The sequence below is a fragment of the Podarcis muralis genome, chromosome 10 (assembly GCF_964188315.1).
Source record: "Podarcis muralis chromosome 10, rPodMur119.hap1.1, whole genome shotgun sequence".
NCBI lineage: Eukaryota > Metazoa > Chordata > Lepidosauria > Squamata > Lacertidae > Podarcis > Podarcis muralis.
The window spans coordinates 23123479-23150519 of NC_135664.1; the positions used below are offsets into that span (position 1 = coordinate 23123479).

General features: G+C 42.0%; 1 protein-coding gene across 1 annotated transcript; it reads right to left on the reverse strand.

Annotated features, from left to right (window-relative positions):
* Positions 1–1298: 1298 nt before the first annotated feature.
* On the reverse strand, positions 1299–21441 carry CAPZA2 (capping actin protein of muscle Z-line subunit alpha 2). Its single transcript, XM_028746271.2, has 10 exons — positions 21237–21441; positions 10201–10264; positions 9582–9633; positions 8813–8876; positions 7593–7799; positions 7364–7443; positions 6479–6557; positions 4755–4826; positions 3187–3249; positions 1299–2284 (listed from the first exon to the last, which is right to left on the reverse strand). The coding sequence occupies exons 1-10, from the start codon at positions 21273–21275 to the stop codon at positions 2144–2146; spliced, it is 861 nt and encodes a 286-aa protein (XP_028602104.1). The 5' UTR covers positions 21276–21441; the 3' UTR covers positions 1299–2143.
* Between the last annotated feature and the right edge of the window lie 5600 nt (positions 21442–27041).

Sequence of the window (27041 nt, forward strand, 5' to 3'; positions counted from 1 at the left end):
AAGTATTCTAAAGATTCTGAGGCAATCCAGAAACAGGTTCTAAAGCAGAAGTAACTAAGGCTGCGCATACATGAGCTTAGTGGTTATTGATTGCTTCACCTCAACTGTGATAAGTATTTCCTCTTCTATTATCTTTCTGTTTAGGTAAGCTACTCCCTACAATAAGCATGAGAAAGAAACAAGTGTTCACCCCCTCCTCGAAAACTGCAGAAAATCTACCTGGCATACTCACTGCTGATCACTGTTTGCCAGTAGTGTGCTAATACTTAACAACTCATAATCAGTAACGCTATACAGGGCTGTGTTGCTGTTGATTCTGTGAAACACTTCTGCTAAAATTTTAGTTACCTAACAGCAGGTTATTCATCCATGCCGTATTAGGAGTATCTGTAAACTGGAATGTTTTGTTTTACATCACCTACGAGGAGAGGAAATGTAGACATAGATTCTCATGCCTCTTATATTCTCTTGTCCTGGGAACATATGCATTCAATATTAACTTATCCTGCAGCAATAAAGGATTGGGGGTGGATTGAAAAGTTCATACTCCTAGACACTGGTAACTTGGAGCTACGTTACATGAGTGCAGCCAAGGGCTCAAACACACACCTGGTGGAATTTTCCACACCATATCCTATGCTACACATTCTAAACAGGTTTTAGAAATTGTGTTTCAAAAAAGGCTTCTATGTAGTACATCATTATTTAAGAGAAGGCTGAATCTTCCATTGGTGCATAAAACTTGCTGCACATTTTAGTCATGGGCATTATTTACATATGGAAATAATGCCAAAGGTGGATGACCAAGAGGGATAATCAGCCATACATGCTCCAGAATACCTTTGCACCTCATTTCAACTTTCCTTCACCCCTCCTTTTAGGAATTCCCAAGGCGTTTCCAAATTATGCCCTGTATCTGACCAAATGTATATGTCAAAGAAAGCAAAATAAAAAATGGTCCTATCCATTTCTCACACTGAGGTGCTTTTAAGGAAGCAGAGGATAAAAAGTGCACAGATAAACAGCAAGTTGAGAAAATCATAAATGTTGCTGGGCTACAAATCTCATCAACCCCAGCCAGGGCTGATGACAGAGACATCACAAAACATCTGGAAGGCACCAGATTGGGCGGTGGATTCCCAGGAGATCCATCTGGATCCTACCTTGATGATTTTTCATCATTGCCAGAAGACTGTTGTTTCAACAGGCCCCCTCCCCCAAATTTGAGGATTTATTTATTTTAATCTTCTGCCCCTTGCTCTTTAAGCTCATTTTTGTTTCGAAATAATAATCATAAGTAAATAGAAAATTTGCATTTTTTAATGTCACATTGAATTTTAGTACAGTTCAATCCAAGAGAAAAAAAACTGGCAGACACAGTAACGAGTACAGGATTATATATATATTACAATATGCATTGTTATAATACAATTGTGGCTGCATGGTAAAATTAACTTGAGGACTGATGGAATCCGATCTCATTTGAACAGCTGTCAGGAATAGAGCACTAAATGCATTTCCAAAATAAGCACTAATGTTTAATTTCAACACCTTAAAAACAGCATTAGACCTTGGCCTTTTTCTTAAAAAAACAAAACAAAAAAACTTAACACCTAGCTAGCTAAGTAACTGAAAAGGTTTGGATATAGAATGCTTTCTGCAGGCTTTCATACAGTGGAGGGATAATTATTCCTACAACAATACACATGGCTAAAATCCATGTTGAATGTGAAACTGGCGATGTCCAGTAACAACTTGTTCTAGGGAATTGTGTTCTAGAAGCTGCCCTTTGCACGAAAGCGAAGCAACAAGTGATCACCGGATGCAAAAAACATTTCTCAAATTGTTTTTAATTGAACTGAAAACTATAGGCATGTCATCATTATAAAAAATTCTAAATATATCAGAAGCTCTCAACATTTTCAGCTACACTGATTTTTTTGTAACCTTTTAAAGGAGAAACAAAAGGACAAAGTAAAATGGTCAATTAGCTAAGCCTGTGTTCTAACCAAACTACGTACAGTGATTTTCAACGGCAAATGCCCATGCTGACTGGGTGACTTTAACAATTCTGAATACCTTTGCAATCACTTTAATTTTGTATACAAGGACACCGAAAGGATCCAGCTTTGCAACCTTCATTTTAGGCATTCTGCATTTCTTTCCCGATCTTGTAGCTAAGGATCTTGTTCCAGTCAATCTTTGTGCGAGTAACTGGCAGTTGTCGTCGTAAGGCCTTGAAAGTAGTGTCCGACATAGTTTGATAATTTTCGCTGATAGCAGTCTGTTCACAGAAAAGATAGAACATGTAGATTATAGAAATACACAGTTTGATGTGAAAACAGATATTAACAAGAACTAACCTGCAAAAACTAAACCAGCCCGCATCTGAAGGAACTTATTTCGACGTCGAGATCAGAAACAAGTGTGCTTCAGATGGTGCAATTAGATACGGATAACATAATTAGCTAGAAATCTTACTTTTGACATCCTTCAACTATGGAAGGCACAAAAGAAAATACAGAGAGGGGAGCATATTCGCTTAAAAGATGCACACCTGTTTATTGGCTTTTATGAATTAATTACACATGCCCTTGCTGTGTTAAACTGAATTGGTTTCATCACATAGAAAACAAGGAGGGGGGAGAGAACAGAAGCAAGCAGCTCCTCAATCCATTCCAGGAAAAGGAAACACAATGTCTGGGGTGAACAGGTTCATTTCCCATCAACAAAACTAGCTGTATTCTAAATGGGTGTGCCCAAAAAGTAAATTTTGAAATTCGTTGCAGACTACACAATGTTTTCAGTTCAGAGGTTTGATTTAAGACAAGCATTTTCTACAACCATAGATATTTATTTAAAAAGAGCAACAACCTTACCCATAGTTAGGCTTTAAAAAGTAGTAAGGCCCCATAGTAATGCCCATTACTTGAAGTGGCCTTTTGAGTGTCATGTATTTGAACTCACATTCTGAAATCCTTGGAAAGGGGGTGTATATCCGTTTATTAAGCGGGTATAGAAAGGTACATACCCAGCAAAGCTTTGCCCTTTCTCTGTCACTAAGGATTTCAGATTCTGAATATTTCCACCCATTTTCTGGCTGCTCCTGAACACATATTGCCGTTGAAAATAGTCAAAAAGATTCAGGAAAGTAACTACATTGTATGTTGCAGACTTATTACATACCTGGTATTCATTTTCTGCAGCCTCTACGATCTTTACAAATTCCTTTGCTGTTTGGGCTTCATTCTAGGGTAAAGGGGATTTTTTTAAAATATTGCACTGAAACAATCATCTTCTGAAGACAGTAATTTCAGACATTGTAATGAATAAGAACAATTACAGAGGTTTCCCCCCACTATTCAAAGGCTTACACATTCTCTGTGTGTTTTGCAACAAGCCTGTAACCTGTCAGTATTATCTGCAAAACACAGGTGTCATCTGTGGCGGTGCTTGTCATGAGGTTTCTTTACTGGTGGCTTACAAGCTCAGTACTAATTCCTATGCTTTCTCATCTAGTCAGAAGTGGACCTTGCGGGACTTTCTGCAGTTTTTAAACTTCCCTTCTGGAAGCGAGTCAAGAAGGGAAGCTCAAGTCAACTACGGTTTCTGTTCCCCAGCTTGTTGTCACTCAGAGGACAGCTCTATTCAGGTTGTCAACTCTCTTACTGAGGTTTCAGGAATCCAACACTCATTAAAGCTCCATTTTTTGAGCTCATAAACAAGGAGCCAACTGCCCCTTCTGCATTACGTATTAGAATGCAATACGTTTAACACAGAAGGCTAGAGCTGGTTTAGGCAGATTTTGTATTGAGATTCTACTCTTTGATCTGCCAAACAAGAGCCTGATTATGTACTTTGCCCCAAGACACAGAAAGAGTATTGACACAAGTGTCACAGCTGACCAGGGTACTTTAGCACAGCTCTCATTCTGTTTCAGAGATTTGCTTAGTTTTCCAGCAAGGCTCCTGAAGCAGCTATGACTTAAACTCAATACTAAGGCTCTAGAGCAGGCTTCCTCAACCTCAGCCCTCCAGATGTTTTTGGCCTACAACTCCCATGATCCCCAGCTAGCAGGACCAGTGGTCAGGGATGATGGGAATTGTAGTCTCAAAAACATCTGGAGGGCCGAGGTTGAGGAAGCCTGCTCTAGAAGCTGTACATTCCACTAGCGTTGCTCCTCTAATCACCATGTTTCCAAATCAAATGGATTTGATTTGTGTCTTCAATTCACAGCATTCTTAATAGACTAAAGTCTTGTTACTTGGGCTAGTTTTGCATCAAAATGAAGCCATCCGAAAAGCCATTTCATTTCCCGAGCATGAATTCCATAGATCGTGCAGGTACGAACCAAAAAACACCAATGTATCTAGTTCCGCATACTGAAGTGGGCATTGTATTTCGTTTCTCTAACAGAGCACCCCATTCTTCATGGCTATCTGGTTTCCCCCCCTATTTTAAGAAACGGGGCTTTCAAAACCAGTTGTATTATGGTGTTGGGGTCTGAGGGGAATCCGTGAAAACGAGGTGCAGGCACCTTCCACAAGAATAACTCCCACACATAGAAAGTGCCATCACCTGTTTTTTTGAGGACTCCTCCCTTCAATCTGCACCACTAAATATCCTATTAAGCAGAGCCTCCCCCCCTGGGAGCAAATTTTCAGGGGAACTAGGCTTGCCACATATACATTTAAATCTGGATTCCACCTTATGTGACTAATTAAAAATGTTTCCTACAAAAGAAAGATACTCACAGTCACTGTTAGAGAATCCTGTATGTCTTTATGACTCACTAGCTGAACATTTCCATCTTCATAATAATGAACCTACGTACAAAGTTAAACGGGATAAAGATTACCACATAGGGAAAACAGCACTGCGTATTAGGAAGAGTGAGCAATATTACACCCCATTCAAAACACAGTTGCGTAAGAATTAGCACTTATGGTTCTACCCAACACTGTCATTCTGCTGATGGAAGGCTTCTTCTATCAGCTGAATAGGGAAGCCCTTTCAGTATTTCCCCCTCCCCTGCAGTCCCTCATGCATCTCCTAAGTCTGCTCTATAAGGTCCCCTCAGCCCTAAACGGGTTCCCTTTCCCACTCCACTGACAAAACCTTCTCTCAACAAAGCAACACAACCTTTAGACTGAGGTGTTTGCATTTGTCTCTTTTTCCATGAGTTTCTGCACAGAATAGAGTGCATGTTTTATTTGAATAATATGGACTACAGATTCAATTGTTTGCTCCTTTTGCTTCACTTCTAGCTTTTTTTCCATTTCTTTTTGGGGGAGGGGGGATGAGGGAAGTAAGGAGAGGGTTTTGAAACTCCAGAATATATATGTTCAGAGTGTACAGAGAGGGAGTGTAAAGAGAAGATTTTGTTGAAAAACCTGATATCCAAAATTACTGATTTTGCCTTTCTTTCTTTACATACTTAGAAGAAAATAGTAACAACAATTTATTTAGAAGTAGATTAGCCAACTGTCTAGCGGAATAAATGCTTAGAACTTCAAGGTGTAGGCTTTCAATTACAGTGGTACCTCAGGTTAAGAACTTGATTCGTTCTGGAGGTCCATTCTTAACCTGAAACTGTTCTTAACCTGAGGTACCACTTTAGCTAATGGGGTCTCCCGCTGCTGCCATGCAATTTCTCATCCTGAAGCAATGTTCTTAACCTGAGGTACTATTTCTGGGTTAGCGGAGTCTGTAACCTAAAGTGTCTGTAATGTGAGGTCCCACTGTTCTGTTTCACTGATAAATCATCACTATAATGGTTATGTAACAATTTGTTTCAGCAGAACTCAAAGTACTGGTTCTCAACCATAAAGTCCTGAATAGACTGGGATTAGAATACAACTTCTTCCAAATAAATCTGCCTGGTTACTGAAATTATCACGGAAGGCCAGATGTATCTGACTTCAGTTCTTCCAGGTGCTGTTCATATTTCAAGAAACATCAGCCCCAGCCAGCAGGGCCAGTGATCAAGAGCCCACAAATACCTGGAGCATCACAACTTAGTCACTACTCTTATTATGTTCTCTATGGGCACTCTTGCCTTTGGCAGTGATTGGACGACTACCAAAGAGGACATTTTCCATGGTTGTACCCTATTTATAGAAATCCATCCCTAGAAAGTTTGGCTGACAGAGTGTAAGCTGGGTTTATTTTTAGTTCTGGACAGCACTTAGTGGTTTCCTAATGCATCTATTGCTGCTTTTACTGTGTTTTACTGTATAGCTCTGACACAATATGCTTTAGTATTTGATAATTTCACTTAGTTAATCCATCCCAGGAAGCTACTAATAATTTTGATTTGCTATTGTGTAATCATTTCTTTGATTTATGTTATACATTTGTAAGCTGTGTTGAATACCATCAATCACCACTGATGAAGAATGTAAACCTTAAAAAAGAAAGTGTTCTGGGAGTTACTTGAGATTTATCAATCAGACACTGTAAATTAGAGACAGCCTACCTGAATTTTCAAGATACCAGCCACCTGAGTGGTTGAAGGAGTGATTGTAAACTTCCATTCTGACCGCCAACGACCATTCCTTAAATGAAATAAAACTTTAGGTAAGCAAACGTGGTGGGGAATGAAAATATTGAGTTTCACATCCTTTAGCTTTAAAAACTATTATGAAAAAGGATGCTTTGATGGGATACTGAAAGCAAATTGTGTAAACTGAAAAACTTAGTTTGTAAACAATATGCAGAAAGTTGCAACACAATTTCCATGCACAGGAGATGAAATCCATAAAACCAACCAATGTGTTGAAAATACATTTTGGGAATGGATTCCTATCTAAGTAAATAAGTACTGCAAATTTGCAATACTTACTAGTTTCCCATACCTGTGTATTTTGGAAACGTATCTTACGACATTTTTCACAAACCCACTGTTTGTCTAAAATATTTTTCCAAATACATTCCCATTTTCATTTTTACAGAGCGTAATTGTGCTCAAAAGTGGAAATCTGAATACTATGGCTCCGCAATTCCCAAAACATTTTTTCCCTCGTAGATCACTTGAAAATTGCCAAGGATCTTGGTGGTGAACTACTTAATAGTTTCTCTACTGTTATAGCAATTGCAATGCTATATGACTTTTGCTCAATGCTGTATGACTTCTGATTGTATATTTGCAGGCATACTGTGGACCACCTGAATGAAGCTTGTAGACTACTGGTTGGTTGTCTGCAGACCAGAGTTTTCAAACCCTTGCTATAGCTTTAGTGCCATGAATATAGGTTCTAAACACTGAATATGCTGAAAACAGAAGTCCAATATAACTTTCAATGGGGTGAGCAAAATAAAATAGAAAAGAAACCAATTTACAGATGACCGATATGATACTTACCAAAAGTTTTTTGCTTGAAACTGATGGCTTTCTATGCATGCAATAATTGTTTGATGCCCATCAATTGTTTTTCCATACACCTTGTAACACAAATGTAAGACAGTTATGCCACGGTCTAAATTCATTCATTTATTATGTTTGTATACCACCCGTATATCTGAATTCAAGCCAACAGACCAAATAATGGTTTTAACCCACCCAAGCAATTTCTAGATCCTGCAACACTTACTGTGCAAACACCACTTGGATAGTGTTCTTTCACATAGGCTCTCATTGCTGTTTCTATGGAGTTTCTCCATGACTCAATTGCATTTTCAACTTCATGAGGCTTTGGATCAGTAGCCTCCTTCCTTAAATGATCAAATTTAAAAGAGATCTTGTTTTTCGGGTCCAAAAATTTTCCATTGCCCAAGTCACCGTGTTCTGTTATTAAAACCTGCACAAAGAGTTTAAAGGTAACTGTAAGATTATACAAAACACAGGTAACACCATCAAATAAAAGAATGGAACGTTAGAAAAATTATTGTAGCACTGTACATTTTAATTAAAGACATGGCACAGCAGCTCTATACATTACACTGGTTTTCAAATTCTAGTTTGGGAATTCTAGTTTCTTTGAGAAACCAGAATAGTTCAATACAGTTCTTCAAAAACTCTACATTTCATTTTATAAAGCGGTACTTTTAGAAAAGAAAGACACATTGTTCTTTTAAAAACCAAGATAAAGTTGTGGGATTGTCATTACAACAGTGCACTGAGAAAGAGTAAACTAATATATTTAATCATTCGCTCTATCTCTGAAGTTCAGAGGTAAGTGTGTCTCCTCATGAGCACTGGCAGCACCATGAGTTATACAGCACCACACACACAAAAGGGAGGTATTAGTAACACTCATGCTTCAAAACAAATGAAACTGATCTGTAGAAAACACAACTTAAAAAAAGACAGTGCAAGTATTTTTGTAAACTAAGAAATCTTTAATAACAATATATTTTTTTAAAAAAGGGAGGCATTAGTTGGCTAGAGGGAAACTCAAGATGATTAGTAGTAGTAGTAGTAGTAGTAGTAGTAGTAGTAGTAGTAGTAAAAATCAAGATTGAGCTGCTCAACCTCACTCCCTTGCCTCAAAGGATTTGGGTGGGAGCTACTGCATGGAATGACACCAATGATGAACTGATTTCATATAGACACCATGTAACTTCTGTTCTAGCATTAGGTTTGAGTGTGATTTTATTTTGAGAATCGTTCATAAGCTACTCTGAGAGCCTCTTGGGGCTATAAAGTGAACTATACATATTCATTCTCTCTCTCTCTCTCTCTCTCTCTCTCTCTCTCTCTCTCTCTCTCTCTGTATGTATATACTAAAGAGTCCAACCCCAACACAGCCCAATGAGCACTGAGCATGCCCACCCATCATTACACCAAACTTAAATTCAACCATAGTCATACCTGTTCATCATAGCCTTCTAGTTTTACTGGAGTAAACTGGTCCAAGTTATACTGTGCAAATGCACTGAAAAAGACAAAGAAAGGAAGCTTCAAGTAAAAATATTTTTTTGCAACATTAAGAAACATCAAGCGATATAGAGTACAATTTAGAAACTAATCCTTTCCGCCTCCTCCATCCATTGTGCTTAATAAATCTTCAAATTGTGTTAAGGGGCTCAGAGGTTGTGTTCCTGTATAATAAAACTATGACTTTTATTAAAATAAATCCAGTTTGTGCTAAGATTTGACAAAGTTAATTTTATTTGGTTAATAGATATAGGTTGATTATTGCTGCAGAAATCTCATAATGTGCACAAACCTTTGGGTTCCCAGTGATCTTTAACACCATTCACACATTATATGCAGAATAAAATCTAAGCACATACTTTTCCTGCCTCTCTACCCTTATCTACCCCTGTCAGTGTGAGCCGCAGGGTTATGGATGCAGCAGTGATTACACTGCCCTTTTAAGTCCTGCTGCTGCTGGCCTAGGGGCTGGGATCACTGACCCTCCCCAAAAAAGTCATATTGAGTAGATATGTCTTACTTCTGGGAGAAGGCTGTTTTGAATCTTTCAGAGCAAGCACCAATCAGCAAGGAACACAATGAAAAAGCGGGGGGGATGGGACTGTTCTATCCCATCCTCACACAACCTATTAAAAGCTGCCCATAAATGCATCCGTTCAGCATTAACACATTGAAAGAAGCAATAAATGGTGGCGATACTTACTGAGCTGCTCCTTCCCTGAGAAGATTATCATTATTAAGCAGCAATCGAACATCTGAAAAATACTGAGCATTAGTACACGGTGAAAATGCTAATCGGAAAATACATGTTTTCCATTGAGAGGAAGTAATCTATTACAAGACACCACGTACGCCAGTCATGGTAAAGCGTGGAAAAATACTGTCAGTTTTAGGGTACCAGTCATGTTCAGAGATGGAAAATAGCAACTTCCTGGGTCCTAGCATTAAATTAGTAGGTATTTAATGCTCCTGGAATTTTCCCCAAACTGGCTATAACTCTGCAATGCCAACCACAGAAAAAACGAATTGGCAAAGATTTCTAGCAGTAGCAAGTGATGTTAGAGCTACTTTATGTAATGTAACGGGGGGAATCACCTGGCAAAAGCTAGGCAAAAAGTGCTGATAAGTTTTAAAACAGGAAGTGGAACACTCTTCTAACAGTCTTGAAATTATATTAATAGACACAGAAAAGGAAACATGGGAGCAAGCAATGTGAAGTTCCTAAGTGTCATCTTGATTTGTTTTTTTCAAAAGTTTGTTTTTAAAATAAAGGGTAACTGAAACCATCAACATGAGAGCTAGAAAGTAGCATGAAAACTCACCGTTAAAGACTTCATTGAATTCCCCCGGGGGAGCATGGATGATAAATTTCGCTGCTATGCGCACCTAAAATGGAAACAAGAAGTATATCATACAGTAATCATAGGATAGTTTTAAATGGGAGAAATCTATTTAATTCTTTAATAACTTAAAAAGTTTAACTGGAAAATAACTGAGCTCAAAATTACATCCTAATGCCACCTTAGAATGCAAAGTCTTCTGTTAAAGAGAGATGTTTGGCTTAGTTAATTTAGAAGAGGAAGCATAAAATAGGTGGTGCAAGATGCTCTGTGAGATGAAGAAATACTTCTACTGTCTGTTACGGTCAAACCAGACCAATGAATTTCCAACACAAAATAACCAGCACAAAACCTTCTCAAAGGTACTATTAAAGACAGAAATGTAATAGAAAATGTAACAATCTGAACTTCACTGAGCATGAAAATCCCTGAGGCATAGCTGGAGGACTATCTTCTGGAATAGGAAACACGACGTAGTTCTGTGAAGTCTCACCAACATTAGTGTTTAAAAAGCATGTCCTAAATAATTGCCAGAAGCATGATCAATATATTTATTTAAAAGTATTTGTACACAGCTTAATATTTCAAAAATCTCTCTACGGCATCTTCCAAGGCAGACTGGCTTTCTGCTGAGACGTAGAGAAGCTCTGTCTCCTGACGCAATCTTGGCCAACTCTGGCTTAAGGGATGAGCTAGCCTGGGCAGGTCTAGAGTTGTGACTGACTTTTTGCTGCTTCAACCGATGGTTTCCTGCACTGCTATCTCTCCTAAGTCATCTCTTCCATACTGAATGTCTGAACTACTGACCTTTATAAAATGCTCAAAGCTCCTCAGAAGACAAGGGCAAAAATGCATCAAGTGCATAATAGTATATTGATATTACAAGGTGTTACTCATTTGGATTTGGATTTATACAGGTCAAAATCCCAACTGATTTCAGCTTTATACAACCAAGGCTGCAATCCTCAGCATTACTTGGGAACAAGTCCCTCTCATTTAAATGAAATAAACTTCTGAGAAGACATGTTAGCATGTATGATAAAAAGGCTTTATTTAAGAAAACGTTAAAAACAAGTATGTTCAAACAGCTCTTTCATATATAGTAATTACTTTGCATTTAAAAAGAAATAGTTAAGATAATGGGGTGGCATTTCTAAAAACCCAAAAGTCATGTGTTGTGTGTGGTTTCTTCAAGAATGATATCTGGACTTTGTCGCAAACATACTATTCTACCTCCTCTGGAATATTAAAAGCAGGCATGTAGGGTGTGTGTGTGTGTGTGTGTGTGTGTGTGTTTTCAAGGCATATGTGAGATGACATAAACTGAAATGCTCTTCTTACCACTAGCCTTCCTGACTATGACCACAACGGAAATTGATTTGGTTTAAGGCAAAAAAAAAAACAACCCTGGCATGTACATGCCTATATAAGGCAATGACAATGTGCACATCAGCACCATTCTGAGTTCTTGGAGTCAAGCTACAGTAGTTTAGATAAGAATCAACAAAATACATGACTATCAAAAGACAGCAAGAAAAGATCTCAGGAAGATATAAACAAAATAGAACAATTTCAAGCACAGGGGTTGGCCAGATATAAACTGGGACATGGGGTGGGGGATCATGCAAACTGCAGAACTTCCACGTACCCCAACCCACTGCCCCTGGCCTACTACTCTTCTGGCCAGGATCACAGCCAGAAGCAGGCTCTGCTAGGAGAAAAGTTGCATCCTCTTCTTGCCTTTTGATTCTTTGCATTACACTCTGCATTCTAACCATCCCCTGCTTTACAACTGAACATGAAATGCATGCTAACATATAGTTCATGACACATAGCTAGGTCACCAGAGTCAACGCAGTGCGGTAAACACGATATTTGACTTGTGGGTGGTTTACAATTTCCAGTCAGTCATGAAGCTCACTGAGTTGTCTTGAGCAACTCATGCCATATCAGAAAGAAAAGCGGGTTGGTCATATGCTGCCTCCTCAAACTACTCGGAGAACAGCCAGATTACATCAAAGAAAGAAGTTCAATCTTGAGCTGATCGGCTACAAAAAGTGTGAAATGCTGCATCTTTTGTCCATGTCTTACATTATATATGGCTATACTAAGAACTGTAGCCTTCAGTATCTAAGAAATTCTGGATTTGGTCATGAACTGCGTGTAACAATAAAACCCAAAAAGTCACACAAAGCAAAATGTAATCCTCCTAGTTTGTGCCACCTAGTTTGGAAATCTTTTCAAAATGTAGCCTTTCAGAACTAAAGTTTTCCCCCCAATAAAACGGATCTTAAAGCCTCCTTTCATAATCGCAAAAAGGCACTGTTTGAAAAAATCATTTTTGTCAGAGCTATGAGACACCTGTTTTGTACCGCTGCCACAACACTTCCAGTCTGAGATTAAGCTGTTAGTAATGACTTGCAAAGCTCTTAAACACTTGAGACCAAGATATATGAAGATGCACGTCTCACTATATAGTCCTTCCCAGACTTTAAGACTTTTTGGCTCTGGAGGTCAACCACCCTGTTATGACATCACATGACTGGCATGTGGGTTGTCCCACATACCTGGCAAAATCCCTTGTGCGGTGTTCCCAAATGCCAGCCAGCCTGGGAACCACAGTGCAAGTGGAACTGCCAGCCATATCCATGGCGCTTTAAGAAGAACTAAGCACAGGGCCAGGAAGTGCTTCTTTCTCGCCTTCTCATCAGCTGGCGGGGGGATGCATGTTGCAAGCACTGGCTGCGCAAAGGAGAAGTCCTTCGCACAGCAGATGCCTTCAAAAAATGGGAACAGGAGCACACAACCAAACTGAGCAGGATTTAACCCCGCTTGGGGTTAAATTCTGCTGTTCCTCTGCTGGGAAAAGGTGTGCACACCCAACACAGCTGCTCAGTTTCCTTATTGTAATGTTGATTTAAATTTAATTTTACTGAACCATGACCTGAGATCTGTGATGGAAGATATTATTAAATATGTCAACAAAATAAAAAGCAATGGTCAAGAACTGGAGGGTCAATGATACAATAAACTATACTCAAATTTTATATTTGCAGTTTGTTCAGTTATGTTAAGGTACCCTATATATCTTCCAACCTCATACAATTGTCAGATTCAACATGGGACAGGTAAGTTACATTTGCTGTAGTTCCACAGAATTTCAGCAAGTATAGCTCTGGAGTGCTACAGTGGTAGAAATTATCCCTTCCTAAAAGCACACGGACCTTCTCACATTAAATATGACAACCTTACATAGCAAATACACCAGCAATACAAATCTTCTTCTTATCTGAACAAGTGTGCATGCAAGCTTATAGAAAGAACAAAATTATTTGGTCTCTAAGGTGCTACTGGACTATTTTTTTATATATTTCGACTGTGTCAAACCAACATGACTACCTACCTGAATCTAGAACCAGCAATATAGTTAACCATTTATCTCTATCAGCCCCCTTTTTATAGCACTTCTCCTCCCCCTGCCATGCTTGCCACGTTCCATTTATTCAGATAATACTTTAAACCGAAACACAGAAGACTTGAAATTTTACCTGTCCTAGTAACCAAATAGTTTGCTCCAGTCAGCAATCTGGAAATGGATTCTGTAAAGGATCAAATAGCAGTGCTTGCAAGAAAATGTGTAATGGTGTTTCCAAAGGAAGAATGCTCTATGACAGACACTTATAAATTCCTGGGAATCCTGGAACATACCTTGAGAAAATGTAATTGTTGCAGTCTTTGAATAAGCACAGTGTTTTTCAAACTATATCCATTTCCTAGAAACCCCGGGATTCCTCAGTAAGATCATTTATGAGAAATGAGATTTCCTGGAAGGCAATTTGCCCGTCATGACCAATCCTTCCCTTCATAACCCTTGAGTGGATATGCTGATGGAAGATATGCAAAGGTTCCTCACTATGGTATCTGCAAAGTGTAGGAATATTTAAGTCCATAGCTCTGGCAACATGCCATGTAAAAACATGGTATGCATGTTTCACCTTGATTTTGGCCACTGTCAAGTTTCCTACAACAGGGTGCACAACTCATGAAGGTGAGAAGTCCCAAGCAGAGAACATCCAGCCCACAGACCTAATTAGGCTCACCAGGCCTCCCAATCAGGCCTGCAGAATCATTTTCCTTCCACAATGCCTACTTGTTGATTGCCTGACATCAGGTGTGGGACACCAAGTGGGGGACACGTAAAGCTATGACGACAAATAAACAATCAGAAGCCTTAGAGTGCACTGCTGCTGATTTATAAACATGGTTTCCCTTTAGCACTATTTAAATTTGGCACCAAATGAGCTGCTTTTGGTAGTTATCCTATCCATTCGGACACTCTGAAGTTGCTGGCACTGGATTCACTCAGGAGCACTCTAAAATTTAAGGTGTAGAAGTGTTCAAGAACAGAAATACAGTGGTACCTTGGGTTATGAACTTTATTCATTCCGGAGGTCCGTTCTTAACCCGAAACTGTTCTTAACCTGAGGCGAGCTTTCGCTAATGGGGCCTCCCGCTGCCACCAGTGCGCAATTTCCATTCTCATCCTGCGGCAAAGTTCTCAACCCGAGGTACTATTTCCGGGTTAGCGGAGTCTGTAACCCGAAGTGTTTGTAACCCGAAATGTTTGTAACCCAAGGTGCCACTGGACTTCCAAGAAGGGTTTTGCACAGCCTCTACATGGTAGTCCTAATGCATGGAACACTGAGACTGTAATCAAAGTGCCTGCATTAATAATAATAATTTATTTATACCCCGCCCATCTGGCTGGGCTTCCCTAGCCACTCTGGGCGGCTTCCAACAAAATATTAAAATAGCGTAATACATCAAACATTAAAAGCTTCCCTAAACAGGGCTGCCTTCAGATGTCTTCTAAAAGTCTGGTAGTTGTTGTTCTCTTTGACATCTGGTGAGAGGGCATTCCACAGGGCGGGCGCCACTACAGAGAAGGCCCTTTCGTGAAAAGTATTTATAGGGGCACTATTTTGATTCCCTCAAATAAACAAACAAGCCCTCCACAATTTAATCCTGGTTTACAGGGCGTAAGCAAGTTGTGGTCTTCCAGTTCAGATGTAATCACAGCTATCGTTTCTGAAAACCAGGAAGTTATTCATTAAGCCAAACGTGAAAGTGGAGAGAAGGTATACAGGATTTGCGCCTGATCCTCCCAAACAAATCTTGGTTATGCCTGAACCAAGCCAGTGAAATCTGACGAGGCAGGAAAATTTAGTATACAATCGAAGTGGTGCCCCAAGTTCGGAAACACAGGAAGTTCCTCAAATTCTTTCCATCAAGCACACCCTTAACTATTGCTCAATGCATCTGCATTTCCCCTTTTAAAGAAGTGTACAGCAAAGACAGCTTATGGTATTCTAAGGTAAATGAAGGGAAGAAAAGTTCACAGAAGAAAAGTCTCCAGTCTCCTTGACTCTGCAGCTGCCTTTATCCTCCTGAATAGCCTCTCCCAGTGAGTGATGGGAGTGGCTTTTCAGAACCATGTGGCATATAAACAGAGAAAGCTGCCTTATACCAAGTCAGAGCACTGGTTCACCTAGCTCAATAGGTGACAGTGGCTCTCCAATGTTTCGGACTGGGGGGGTCTCTCTCACCCGTCACTTGAGATACTGGAAGCTGAACCTGGGATTTTCTGAATGCAAAGCAGATGCTCTACTGCTGATCTACTGCCCTTCCCAAAGAAGAGACTCTTCTGGGGGAGGAGAGTGAAAGGCAGTTCAGCTTTGGTCAACTCCCCACTTCCTCAGCAGTATCCGAGCCCCATTCATTCCGCATTGTTCAAGACCGCCCCCGCCCAAGAGACTTTTCAGTGGGATGCAGGTAGGCCAAAGAAAGGTATAAGAAACCTTCTATTTTCTTTTGTTCACTTATCCTAGAATCTAAGTCAACATTCTTACACTGATAAGACAAATCCTCCTCAATGGTGTACTTCTGTCTCAGCCACAGAACTTTAAATTCTGAACTAATATTTTGTTGTAGCAGGCAAAAAAACAAGTGAACTAGCCTAGAACCAGGAAAAGGAAAACTCATAATAAAGCAGTATCTCAAATGAAAACTGCCTTGTACCAGGAGCTGGGTTCTCCAGAGCAAGCAATATAGCTTTTGAGTGCTATCATAGCCCAGTTTTCAGAGAATATCCCGTACAATGTAAATCTCTGTAATTTGGAGAGAAGTCAAATACTGCTTCTCTTAATCAGTATCTTATTTCCATTTCAGCCAAGCAGAGAAATTTATAATTCAGTTTCCAAATGAAAATGTAAGTATTCTTGATATGTTGCTGAAACAATTGCCAAGCCTCTCACTTGCTGCAGCTTCTGTCTCATATGCATTTATCTACCGGAATTCTGAAAAGGCTACAGAAAATACCTATACAGGGTTTATTGTGGGTTTTCTTTGTTTCTATTTATACATACTTCCCTCATCATGCTTATTTATATACTGGAATCTTAGGTTAATAAGCAATCGCTAACTGGTCATGTTCATTAATGTTTTTTGTACTACTTCCCTAAACACAAAACAAAGCAAACTAGTTGGCACTAGGGACCGTGTGATGACAGAGCAAATGTCCAATCTTCTAGAGCAAGACTGAACCAAGAGAGATGAAAGATAATTCTGTTGTTCTGGGGTGCACTTTCTACTTGGTGACGTACATTTGGGGCAAGATGTGTGAGATGGTGGTGACCATGTAACTTCAGATGTGCTTTGAGGAACTGTATTATCATCTGAGCCTATTCCAATCCAGCTTCAGGCACACTTTTGGCACCAATAGATGACCTGTGTTGGGAGAGACTAAGGGAGTGTGACCCTGTTGGTTCTCCATCTCTCAGGTGGCTTTTGATACGATCAACGAGGTATCCTCCTCAAGATGCTCAGTGATTTGGGAGTGGAAGGCATGGTGCAGTGGTGATTCACTCCTACCTTCCATTTTGAGATAGCTGGGAGACTTCTGCTCAACCCTTTGGCAATTCTGATGTGGGGTCCCTCACGCTTTTGAACATATATATGAATCTGCTGCAGGAGGGAATTTGCCATTGGCATGACAATGACACCTAGCTCTACATCCATGCTCTAAGAATCAGGTGAGGTTGTACAAGTGCTGGACTGTTGTCTAGGGTAAGTGATGGGCTGGAGGGCTAAATAAATTAAGCTGAATCAGGTTAGAGGCGCTGTGGGCCAATGGTTATTGTACCTGGCAATAGGGAATGCTACCTATTCTGGACAGGGTGCACTCTCCTTTAAAGATCAGGTACATAGCTTGGGGGCATTCATGGTTCCAGCATTTCCACTGCAGGTTCAGGTCACTTCAGTGCCTTCCTTCAATAAATTAGTTCACCAGCTATAGCCATTCATGGACTGCAATGACCTGCCGGCAGTGATCCACCCTCTGGCAGACTTTTGGTTATATTATTGTAATGCACTCTACAAGGGTCTACCCTTTAAGGTGCTTCAGACATGACAGCTAGTGCAAAATGTGGCCACTAAAATCCTGACTGAGTCACCAAGGACTCACTGGCTATCAACATGATAATGAACACAAGAGAATAAGAAGCATTACCATTGTAACGAGAACAACCTTGTGGCACTTAAAGATGTAACAGATTTAACATGACATAAATCTATTACATTAAGGAAGAAATTATGAGGCAACTTCCTTTTATTCTATTCAACCTAATAAGAAGGTTGTGTCTAGCTAATAATTACTGAAAGAAAGTGATTTCTGTAAGCAGGCATTGCATTGCCTCCTTACTCAGGGCAGGGGTGCATGTAAACAGAACTACACAGCACAACTGTATCATTAGAAATTTAAGGCAACATGAAAGAATACCTTACGCAGCCAAATCTTATACTGATCTGAGTTCAATAAGGCTAACTCTGAAGTATATGGTGGCATAGGATTGCCATTGAAGACCATGTTAGAGAAGAGAGACCTCCTTGCATGTCTTGACAAGACCTGAAAACAGAACTTAAGACTCAACAAATTTCATTTGAACTGTATGCACAGTTCAGGAACTAGAATGAGTCACTTAAGCTATTTTAGTTTCTTTTTAAAAAATTTCTCCTTGCACACCAGAATTTTCTTGTATTAAGATGCAAAGCTGTAAAAAGCTTTTCATGAACACCTACACATTTTTCTGTAGCTAGCTCTGTCTTGAAAACTTGATGATAGGAAACTGATAGTGTAATACCTAAAGACAATGTAAACAGTGCATCATTGTCTTGTTATTTAGACCACTATCCAATAGCTCTAAAATCTCTTGCATTTTCAACTGCAGTTAATATGAGCTCAAATGGAGAGCCGAAAGTGAGCAAGCCACTTATGTGTTGCTGTTCCTCAGCCTAGCACTTTCTCTTGAAAATAAAGGTACACATTTTTAAACTATAGGGCAGGGACATGCAACTTCTAAGAGACTGTGATCTACTCCCACTATAAACAAACTGGCAGTGATCTACCCATTGGTTGGACCAAAGTTGGGGGAAGGATGAGCCAAAGTTGTGTGTGTTTGAAGATTGATCAGGATCATGCGATAGACCAGGATCAATAAGGGACACCCCACGATCGACCGGTAGATCGCAATCGACCGGGTGGACATCCCTGCTATAGGGCAGTGGAATTCAATAATAAGGAATTGACATTTATAGTAATTATCATGCCTTTAAAAGAAATGAAGGATTCCCCTCTTACAGATGACAATTGCAAAGTAGACTCACAATTACCCTTTCCAGATACAGTCATACCTCATGTTGCGCCCGCTTCAGGTTGCGTTTTTTTGGGTTGCGGACTGATGAAACCTGGAAGTACCGGAACTGGTTACTTCTGGGTTTCGGCAGTCGCTCATGCGCAGAAGCACTAAATCACACTTTGCGCATGCGCAGAAGTGCACGTGCCCAGACGCGGGTTGCGAACCCTGCAGGTTGCAAACGTGCATCCCGCACGGATCATGTCTGCAACCCGAGCGTCCACTGTACTGTGGAGGAACTTCCATTTTAAGGTGCAACTTCAAATGGAAATCTAAAAGTACAGTAGAAGCAAGTGACAGACACCTGTTGTAAACATGTGCATATGCTACAAATGCACTTGCCAGAAAGATGGATCCACAAGTATGCTTGGTGGCAAACATTAGTTTACTATTATGTAACATGTGAACTCCGCCTCCCCAAAGTCACACTGAGCCCTCATATCTAAGAGTCTACAGAGCATCTTTAAGTAGGGCAAGGCTGAAAGAATGAAACCCATGAATGAATAAAGAATCAGATACTTCAAATCCTTCGGCTACTCAGTGCTTGGGATAAAGAAGCACAAACCACTCCAACCAACCCTTCCTCAAAACCCGATTTAACAGGACTAGGCCCTAGAATGTGCGACAGGGGAGACAGACGGTGCCCTTTCTTCAAGCAGAGCTCTTACGCCACACACTCGAAATGAAATTAATTGATCACATATTAATGAATCAGAAATAACCCATCCTTCTCAGGGAATATAGATAAAATGCATCAGAATTTACCCATGAACTAAACATGGAAGAGAAGTGGCAGAAGACCCACACTTTATAATAAAAATATACAGCTCCAACTGAATACAGCATGTGCAATCTGCTCTGATGCTGCTATTATTTCTCTTCCTCCCATCCCAAGTGCTGCAACTAGATGATCCTCAGGATCCCTTCCAAATCTACAATTCGGGGGGGGGGGGGGGGACACACCCTATGACTATTTTTCTTCCTCCCTGCCACCTGAAGTGCTGTGACTAGATCCGTGGTTCCCAACGTGGGGCACAATTTGGAAGCTTGTCTAGACCGAGTTAATGGCCTTTTAGGCTTCCTCCACTTGAATAGTTCACCTTTTGAATAATAATAATTATATGTCATGGGGGGAGGGGCATCAGGATTTTAGAGATGCTTAGGTGGGGTCCGTATAGTTAAAGCTATGGTTTTCCCAGTAGTGATGTATGGAAGTGAGAGCTGGACCATAAAGAAGGTTGATCCCTGAAGAATTGATGCTTTTGAATTATGGTGCTGGAGGAGACTCTTGAGAGTCCCATGGACTGCAGTAAGATCAAACCTCTCCATTCTTAAGGAAATCAGCCCTGAGTGCTCACTGGAAGGACAGCTCCTGAAGCTGAGGCCACCTCATGAGAAGAGAAGACTCCCTGGAAAAGACCCTGATGTTGGGAAAGATGGAGGGCACAAGGAGAAGGGGACGACAGAGGACGAGATGGTTGGACCGTGTTCTTGAAGCTACAAACATGAGTTTGACCAAACTGCGGGAGGCAGTGGAAGACAGGAGTGCCTGGCATGCTCTGGTCCATGGGGTCATGAAGAGTCGGACACGACTAAACAACAACAACAAGGTGGGGGCATGGCAAAAAAAAGAAAAAAGGTTGGGAACCACTGGCCTAGATGATCCTCAGGATCCCTTCCAACTCTACAATTCCATGAAGAAGCAGGAAAAAACCCTATGATGATTTCTCTTCCTCCCCACCCCAAAAGCCCTCGACGTGGTGGCGGGATTTGCCCTGCCCAACTCGCACCCGGAAGAGCCGGGCGCGGAGGAAGAGGAGGCAAAACCCCTTAGCCCTCCCGCCCCCTCCACCCATCAGCTCGGGCCTTCAGAGTAGGGGGAGGGGGGAGCCGAGAGGAGGAGGAGGAGGAGGAGGAAGAAAGCAGCCGAGGGGAGGGGAGTCTCGCCCAGCAGACACCGGATCTGCCCCGCCTGCCTCGCTTCTGCTGCCGCAGCCCCAGCCCGGCGCCGGGAGCCTATTTTCAGCGCTCGCACCGTACAAGGAGCGGCGGGAAGGGCCCTCGGACAGCAGGAGGAGGAAGAGGAGAGCCGCCTTCCTCCTCTCGCTGCCCGGCCACCGGCTGACAAGGGCCCCCTTTCCTTCCTCTTCACGGGGAAAGGAAGGAAGGAAGCCCCCCTCAGGCTGAGGAGCAGCAACCGCCGCCCCTCGCGACGCAGCCCCGCTTCCCCCCCCCCCCACTCCAACAGGGTGACGACACCCGCCTCACCTTCTCCTCCTCAGAGAGCTGGTCTTCCAGGTCCGCCATCTTCGTTTTCTCCCCTGTCCGGCCACGAGAAGGAGGAGGAGGAAGGAGAGGGAAAGGCGGCGGCGGCGGCACCCGAATCCGCAGCAGCAGCAGCAGGAAGAGCGGCGGCAGCAGCAAAGGCCCAGCTCTACCCGCCTCCGCCCTTCGCTCAGCAGGAAGGGCGGGGCTCCGGGCGCGTCCCCGAGAGAGGCGGGGGAGGCGCGGGCGCGGAGGGAGGCATGCGCAGAGCGGCCTCGCCGGGAGGGGTACGGCCCCTTCTGCTCTGGAGAAAGAACGGGGCCGCCGCCCCCGCCCCGCCAAGGGGATGTTCACTAGACGTGCAACACGTTTAATGTTTAATTATGTTTTTATCTGTGTTGGAAGCTGGGGCTGGGGAAGCCCAGTTAGGGGGGCGGATACGTAGTAATAATGATGATAATGATAAATGGATGAATTGGACATCTCTATTTGCATTGGAGAAATGTTGCACGGTGTAAAAGGGCTTCGTTAACGCTCCAGCCTCCTGGTTCTGTAGCTTCTAGTCCTCACTTCCCCTCCTACGCAGCTCCCCAAGTTGTCAGCCTTTTGCAGTTTCAGGGTTTTTCATTTCTTATTCCTTTGATATTTTTTTTTGCTCTTTCGGCGCTTCTTTCTCGGTGGTTGGGAACCCCAAACAGGGAGGAGTTGCTGCACACCTTCCAACATTTCTCAGATGAAAATAGAGATGCCCTCTTATATTATTATTATTATTATTATTATTCGCTGGGCAGCTCCCAACATACATAAAAACATAATACAGTGGTACCTCGGGTTACAGATGCTTCAGGTTACAGATGCTTCAGGTTACAGACTCCGCTAACCCAGAAATGGTACCTCAGGTTAAGAACTTTGCTTCAGGATGAGAACAGAAATTGTGCAGCGGGAGGCCCCATTAGCTAAAGTGGTGCTTCAGGTTAAGAACAGTTTCAGGTTAAGAATGGACCTCCAGAACGAATTAAGTTCTTAACCCGAGGTACCACTGAATAGTGGTACTTTGGTTCTCAAACTTAATCCGTTCCGGGAGTCCGCTTGACTCATGAAACCGTTCGAAAACCAAGGCATGGCTTCCGATTGGTTGTAGCAGCTTCCTACACTGCGTCGGACGTTCGGCTTCTGAAAAACGTTCACAAAGCGGAATACTTCCGGGTTTGCGGTGTTTAGGAGCCGATTTGTTCAACAACTAAGCCATTCGGGAACCAAGGTACCACTGTAAAACATTACACATTAACGGACCGTTTCCGATTTGATCCCAGAATGCCCCACTTTTCCTTAGGATGTCCCTATTTTCATTGGAGAAATGTTGGAGGGGATGCAATTATTAGTAGTAGTAGTATTTTATTTATACCCCGCTCATCTGACTGAATTGCCGCAGCCATACTGAGCAGCTTCCAATGTAGGATAAAAACATAATAAAACATTTTTTAAAAAACCTTCCCTAGACAGGGCTGCCTTCAGATATCTTATAAAGGTTGTATAGTTACTGAGCTCCTTGACTCGGAGATTGTATAATTCCATATCCTCAAACATTTCTCCAATGAAAAATAGGGACATCCTAAGGAAAAGTGGGGCAAATCAGAGACCGGGGAGCTTCTGTAAATGTGGGACTGTCCTTGGAAAATAGGGACACTTGGAGAGTCTGTTGCTGTTGGGACCTGAAAATTGTTCCTCCCCACAAGGAAAGAATGGGTGAAGAAAGTTTGACTTTGGGAACAAGGCAGGAAGAAATATCAACATCGGGATCTGCTGCTCTACTGAATTGGCAGCCTAAGGCAGTCGTTGCACCTTGCCTCATGGGTGGGCTGGCCTTGGCTCAGTAGGAGAAGAGGATGCTGGAGCTGTGAGGGCCTTTGTAGTCTGTTCCAGCAGGGTGCTTTTCCTCTCCTCCAGCAGTGTTAGAAAGTCAGATATATAGGCTAGGCCCCAACTGGCTCTTTAAACCAAGGTTGCAGCTGCCAAAACAGAATGTCTAGTTACCATTTGGGGGCAAGATGGATCTAAAGTCTTATTTTTCATATGATGAACTGACTGTGATTGATTATTAGTTAAACATCTGGCTAGTTCAGATGGCAACCTTGAGCTAGGTTTGAGAACTTAAAAAAGGAAAGCCATTTTATCCAGGGACAGTCTACATATATCCTACCTTCCTAATGGTGACATGGACCGTTCATGAGAGAAGAATATTCTTCACAATTGTGAGCAGGGCAGGGGGATGGGTTAAGTGAAGACAAGCTACAACAATTAATTATAATGCTGTTCACCACTCCTGCCTGCTCAGGCTGTGCAGAAAAGGCATTTTAGTTCCTGAACTTCATTCTGATTGTGTAGATAAAATATAACTGATAGAATTCTACAGGATGTGGTATTAGTGTGTGAAAACAGTCCAGATCCAATGATCCACAGGCATGCACCTCCAGATAGTGGTGATGTCAGGCACCATCCTGGCACCCAGACATCTTTGCCTCGTTGCAAGTGGCTGGTAGCCAGGTGTAAAATTGCACCTGGTGCATGGCTAATTTTGAACACTGTCCTCAAGGGATGAGGAGAGTCTCCCCCAGGAGTCATTTGTTCTTACACCACACCTTTTTGGCAGGAAAACAAAATCTGCCTCTTCGTACAAACATGCTACATTTTCTGTGACATCTGGGTTTAGCTGATAAAATGGACACAGATTTTAAACTGGCAATTCTTTTCGTTTCTGTTTTTAAAAAGTTCACCAACACCCTCCCTTAAACCTTCAGTGCCAATCCATGGGCATTTTCAGTTTTCCATACACTTAAATCTCTTAATCCGCAATCCTAACCCCACTAATCAGGGAGCAAGTCCCATTGAATTGAATAGGGCTTACTTCTGAGTAGACATAGTTTTGTTACAATACTAGTTTCTGTATATTAGCATAATTTATAGGGGACGCGGGTGGCGCTGTGGGTAAAACCTCAGTGCCTAAGACTTGCCGGTTGCATGGTCGGCAGTTCGAATCCCTGCGGCGGGGTGAGCTCCCATTGCTCGGTCCCAGCTCCTGCCCACCTAGCAGTTCGAAAGCACCCCTAAGTGCAAGTAGATAAATAGGTACCGCTTTATAGCGGGAAGGTAAATGGCGTTTCCGTGTGCTGCGCTGGTGCCGGCTTGCCAGAGCAGCTTCGTCACGCTGGCCACGTGACCCGGAAGTGTCTCCGGACAGCGCTGGCCCCCGGCCTCTTAAGTGAGATGGGCGCGCAACCCTAGAGTCGGACACGACTGGCCCATACGGGCAGGGGTACCTTTACCTTTTAAAGAGGGAAACCTGAGAGATGTGTTCACTCGTGTGGAGTTAATTATAGGCTTGTAAAGCAGCCAGTATTTCACTTGTCTGGTCAGTAAGACTATGTTTGCCAAATAATCAATATCTGGGTATAAAAAGCCATTGAATTCCAGACGTAAACTTTGTGTTGACCTGTTAGCTTTGGCAGCCCACCAACCAGGTAGGATCTCACTCTTTTTTAAAATAAAAGGTTGCCAACCCTGCTTGATTACAAAGTGCATCTTACTCTCTAGACTGAGTTGCTATATTGATTAACTTTGGGTCAGTTGGAAACTTGCAATAAGTTTAAGGTTGCTTCACACATTAATTCTTTTCTTAATTTCTATATAGGAACATTATGTGCACCACAAGGAAGCTACAGTGGTCAGCAAAACAAGAACACTTCTGATATGTAACTCACTGTACAATTTTTCTATTAACTGTGTGATGACTATATATTAGCTTCAGGATCAGAGCCATTATGCCTCTGAATACCAGTTGCTGGGGAGCCAATTGAAGCACTCGCGGGCCAGTGTTTCCCAGTTGTTGGTGTTTATACTACATTTTTTTTTAGATTTGCCTTGAGAGAGTTTTTAAACCTCTTTTGTGTGACCACCAGCATTATGCCGACAACTGGGAAACACTGGCTTGTGAGTGCCTTCTTTCCTTGGTTGCAAGACTTCATGAAGGGGTTGGCTGTCCACTGCTGATACAGCTTTTCTTATGACACGATGCAAAGTAGCACTATTCAGCCTGCAAGACTGTTTCATTGCAGCATGGTGTATGTATTTGATAGAAATCAGTCCTGAGGAGAGAAAGACTGCAACTTGTCTCGGGTAATAAATTTCTGGCATTTTGAGGAAGATGCTTTCTATAGGCATCTGTAGAAATGGATAGGCCTCTGATCTGATCCAGATGGTCTGTTCTTCTGAATTCATCATGACACACACCACAAAATACTACATAGCAATTCCTAATGTTGAGTTTAAAACTGCAGGTAACCACTGTTATCAGTTAGAACTCAACGTTTGGATGCTACAGCTGATATGAATTAGGTTTGAATTTTGGCGTCATAGCTTCTGCCTTGCATGCAGAAGATCTGAAGTTCAGCACCCACGATCTTTGGGAGAGACCCTGTCTGAAATTCTGGAGACAGCCACATGGACCGATGGCTTTCTGTGTTCTACTGTGTTTTTCAGATTGTGCAAACAGAATAAGGTCTGTTTATCAGGTAGCTCAACAAGGAGTCACACAGCATCGGTATCTTCATCTCAGCAGATCAGTGGCTTGTGAATCAGTATCAGAAACTGCTGGAGAACTATGTGGTAGTTCTAGAGATTCAGGCTGTGAATTATAGATTAAGCGCCTCATGCTCTACTGACAGCTATTTCATGTTGGATGCCCTGATCATTTACTGGTCTGCACTATTGATTATCTTCCTTTAAAGAGGGCAATGGAGGAGGGTGATTGTGAAACTGCTGCAAGTTTCTGATGAGAGCTCCTTTTTGTTTTCATTAGTGGATTAGTTCAGTGCTAATGCAAGTATTGCCATTGTATTTCAGATAATACACTTTATCAAAGTGGCATTTTGCATCCTACAGAAAATATAACGGTAAAGGTAAAGGTACCCCTGCCCATACGGGCCAGTCTTGACAGACTCTAGGGTTGTGCGCCCATCTCACTCTATAGGCCGGGGGCCAGCGCTGTCCGAAGACACTTCCGGGTCACGTGGCCAGCGTGACAAGCTGCATCTGGCGAGCCAGCGCAGCACACGGAACGCCATTTACCTTCCCGCTAATAAGCGGTCCCTATTTATCTACTTGCACCCAGGGGTGCTTTCGAACTGCTAGGTTGGCAGGCGCTGGGACCGAGCAGCGGGAGCACACCCCGCCACGGGGATTCGAACCGCCGACCTTTCGATCGGCAAGCCCTAGGCGCTGAGGCTTTTACCCACAGCGCCACCCGCGTCCCTTACAGAAAATATAATTTTGCTAAAAATATAAAAAGGAAAATGACATTCCATAGAATGTAGCCCAGCTGCCCACCGAAACCCTTTTTGAATCTTCCTACTCATGAGTTACAACAGTTTAGTGTGGAGATTATGAAGAAAAGAGGTGTATTCTCACCATAGCTCATCAACCTGCTGCAGATACCTTGGAAATGGTGTTTCCAGATATATTTATTATCATTTATAGGTGCTGACCCAGACATTTTTGGTGAAAACTCTTTTGGAAAGAACCACTGTCCATGTGATTGGACCATATATTTTCTCCCAACGGCAAGACAGCTGCTCACCTAAGTGACTTTACGTGGCTGAGGGAGCATCTACAAAACCACTGACAATAAATATGTGTATTTTGAGCATATAATGCAAATTCTGTCCCGACTGCATTGGCTACCAGTTAGTTTCTAGGCCCAATTCAAAGTGCTGGTTTTGTCCTAAAAAGCCTTAAAGGACCACAGTACCTAAA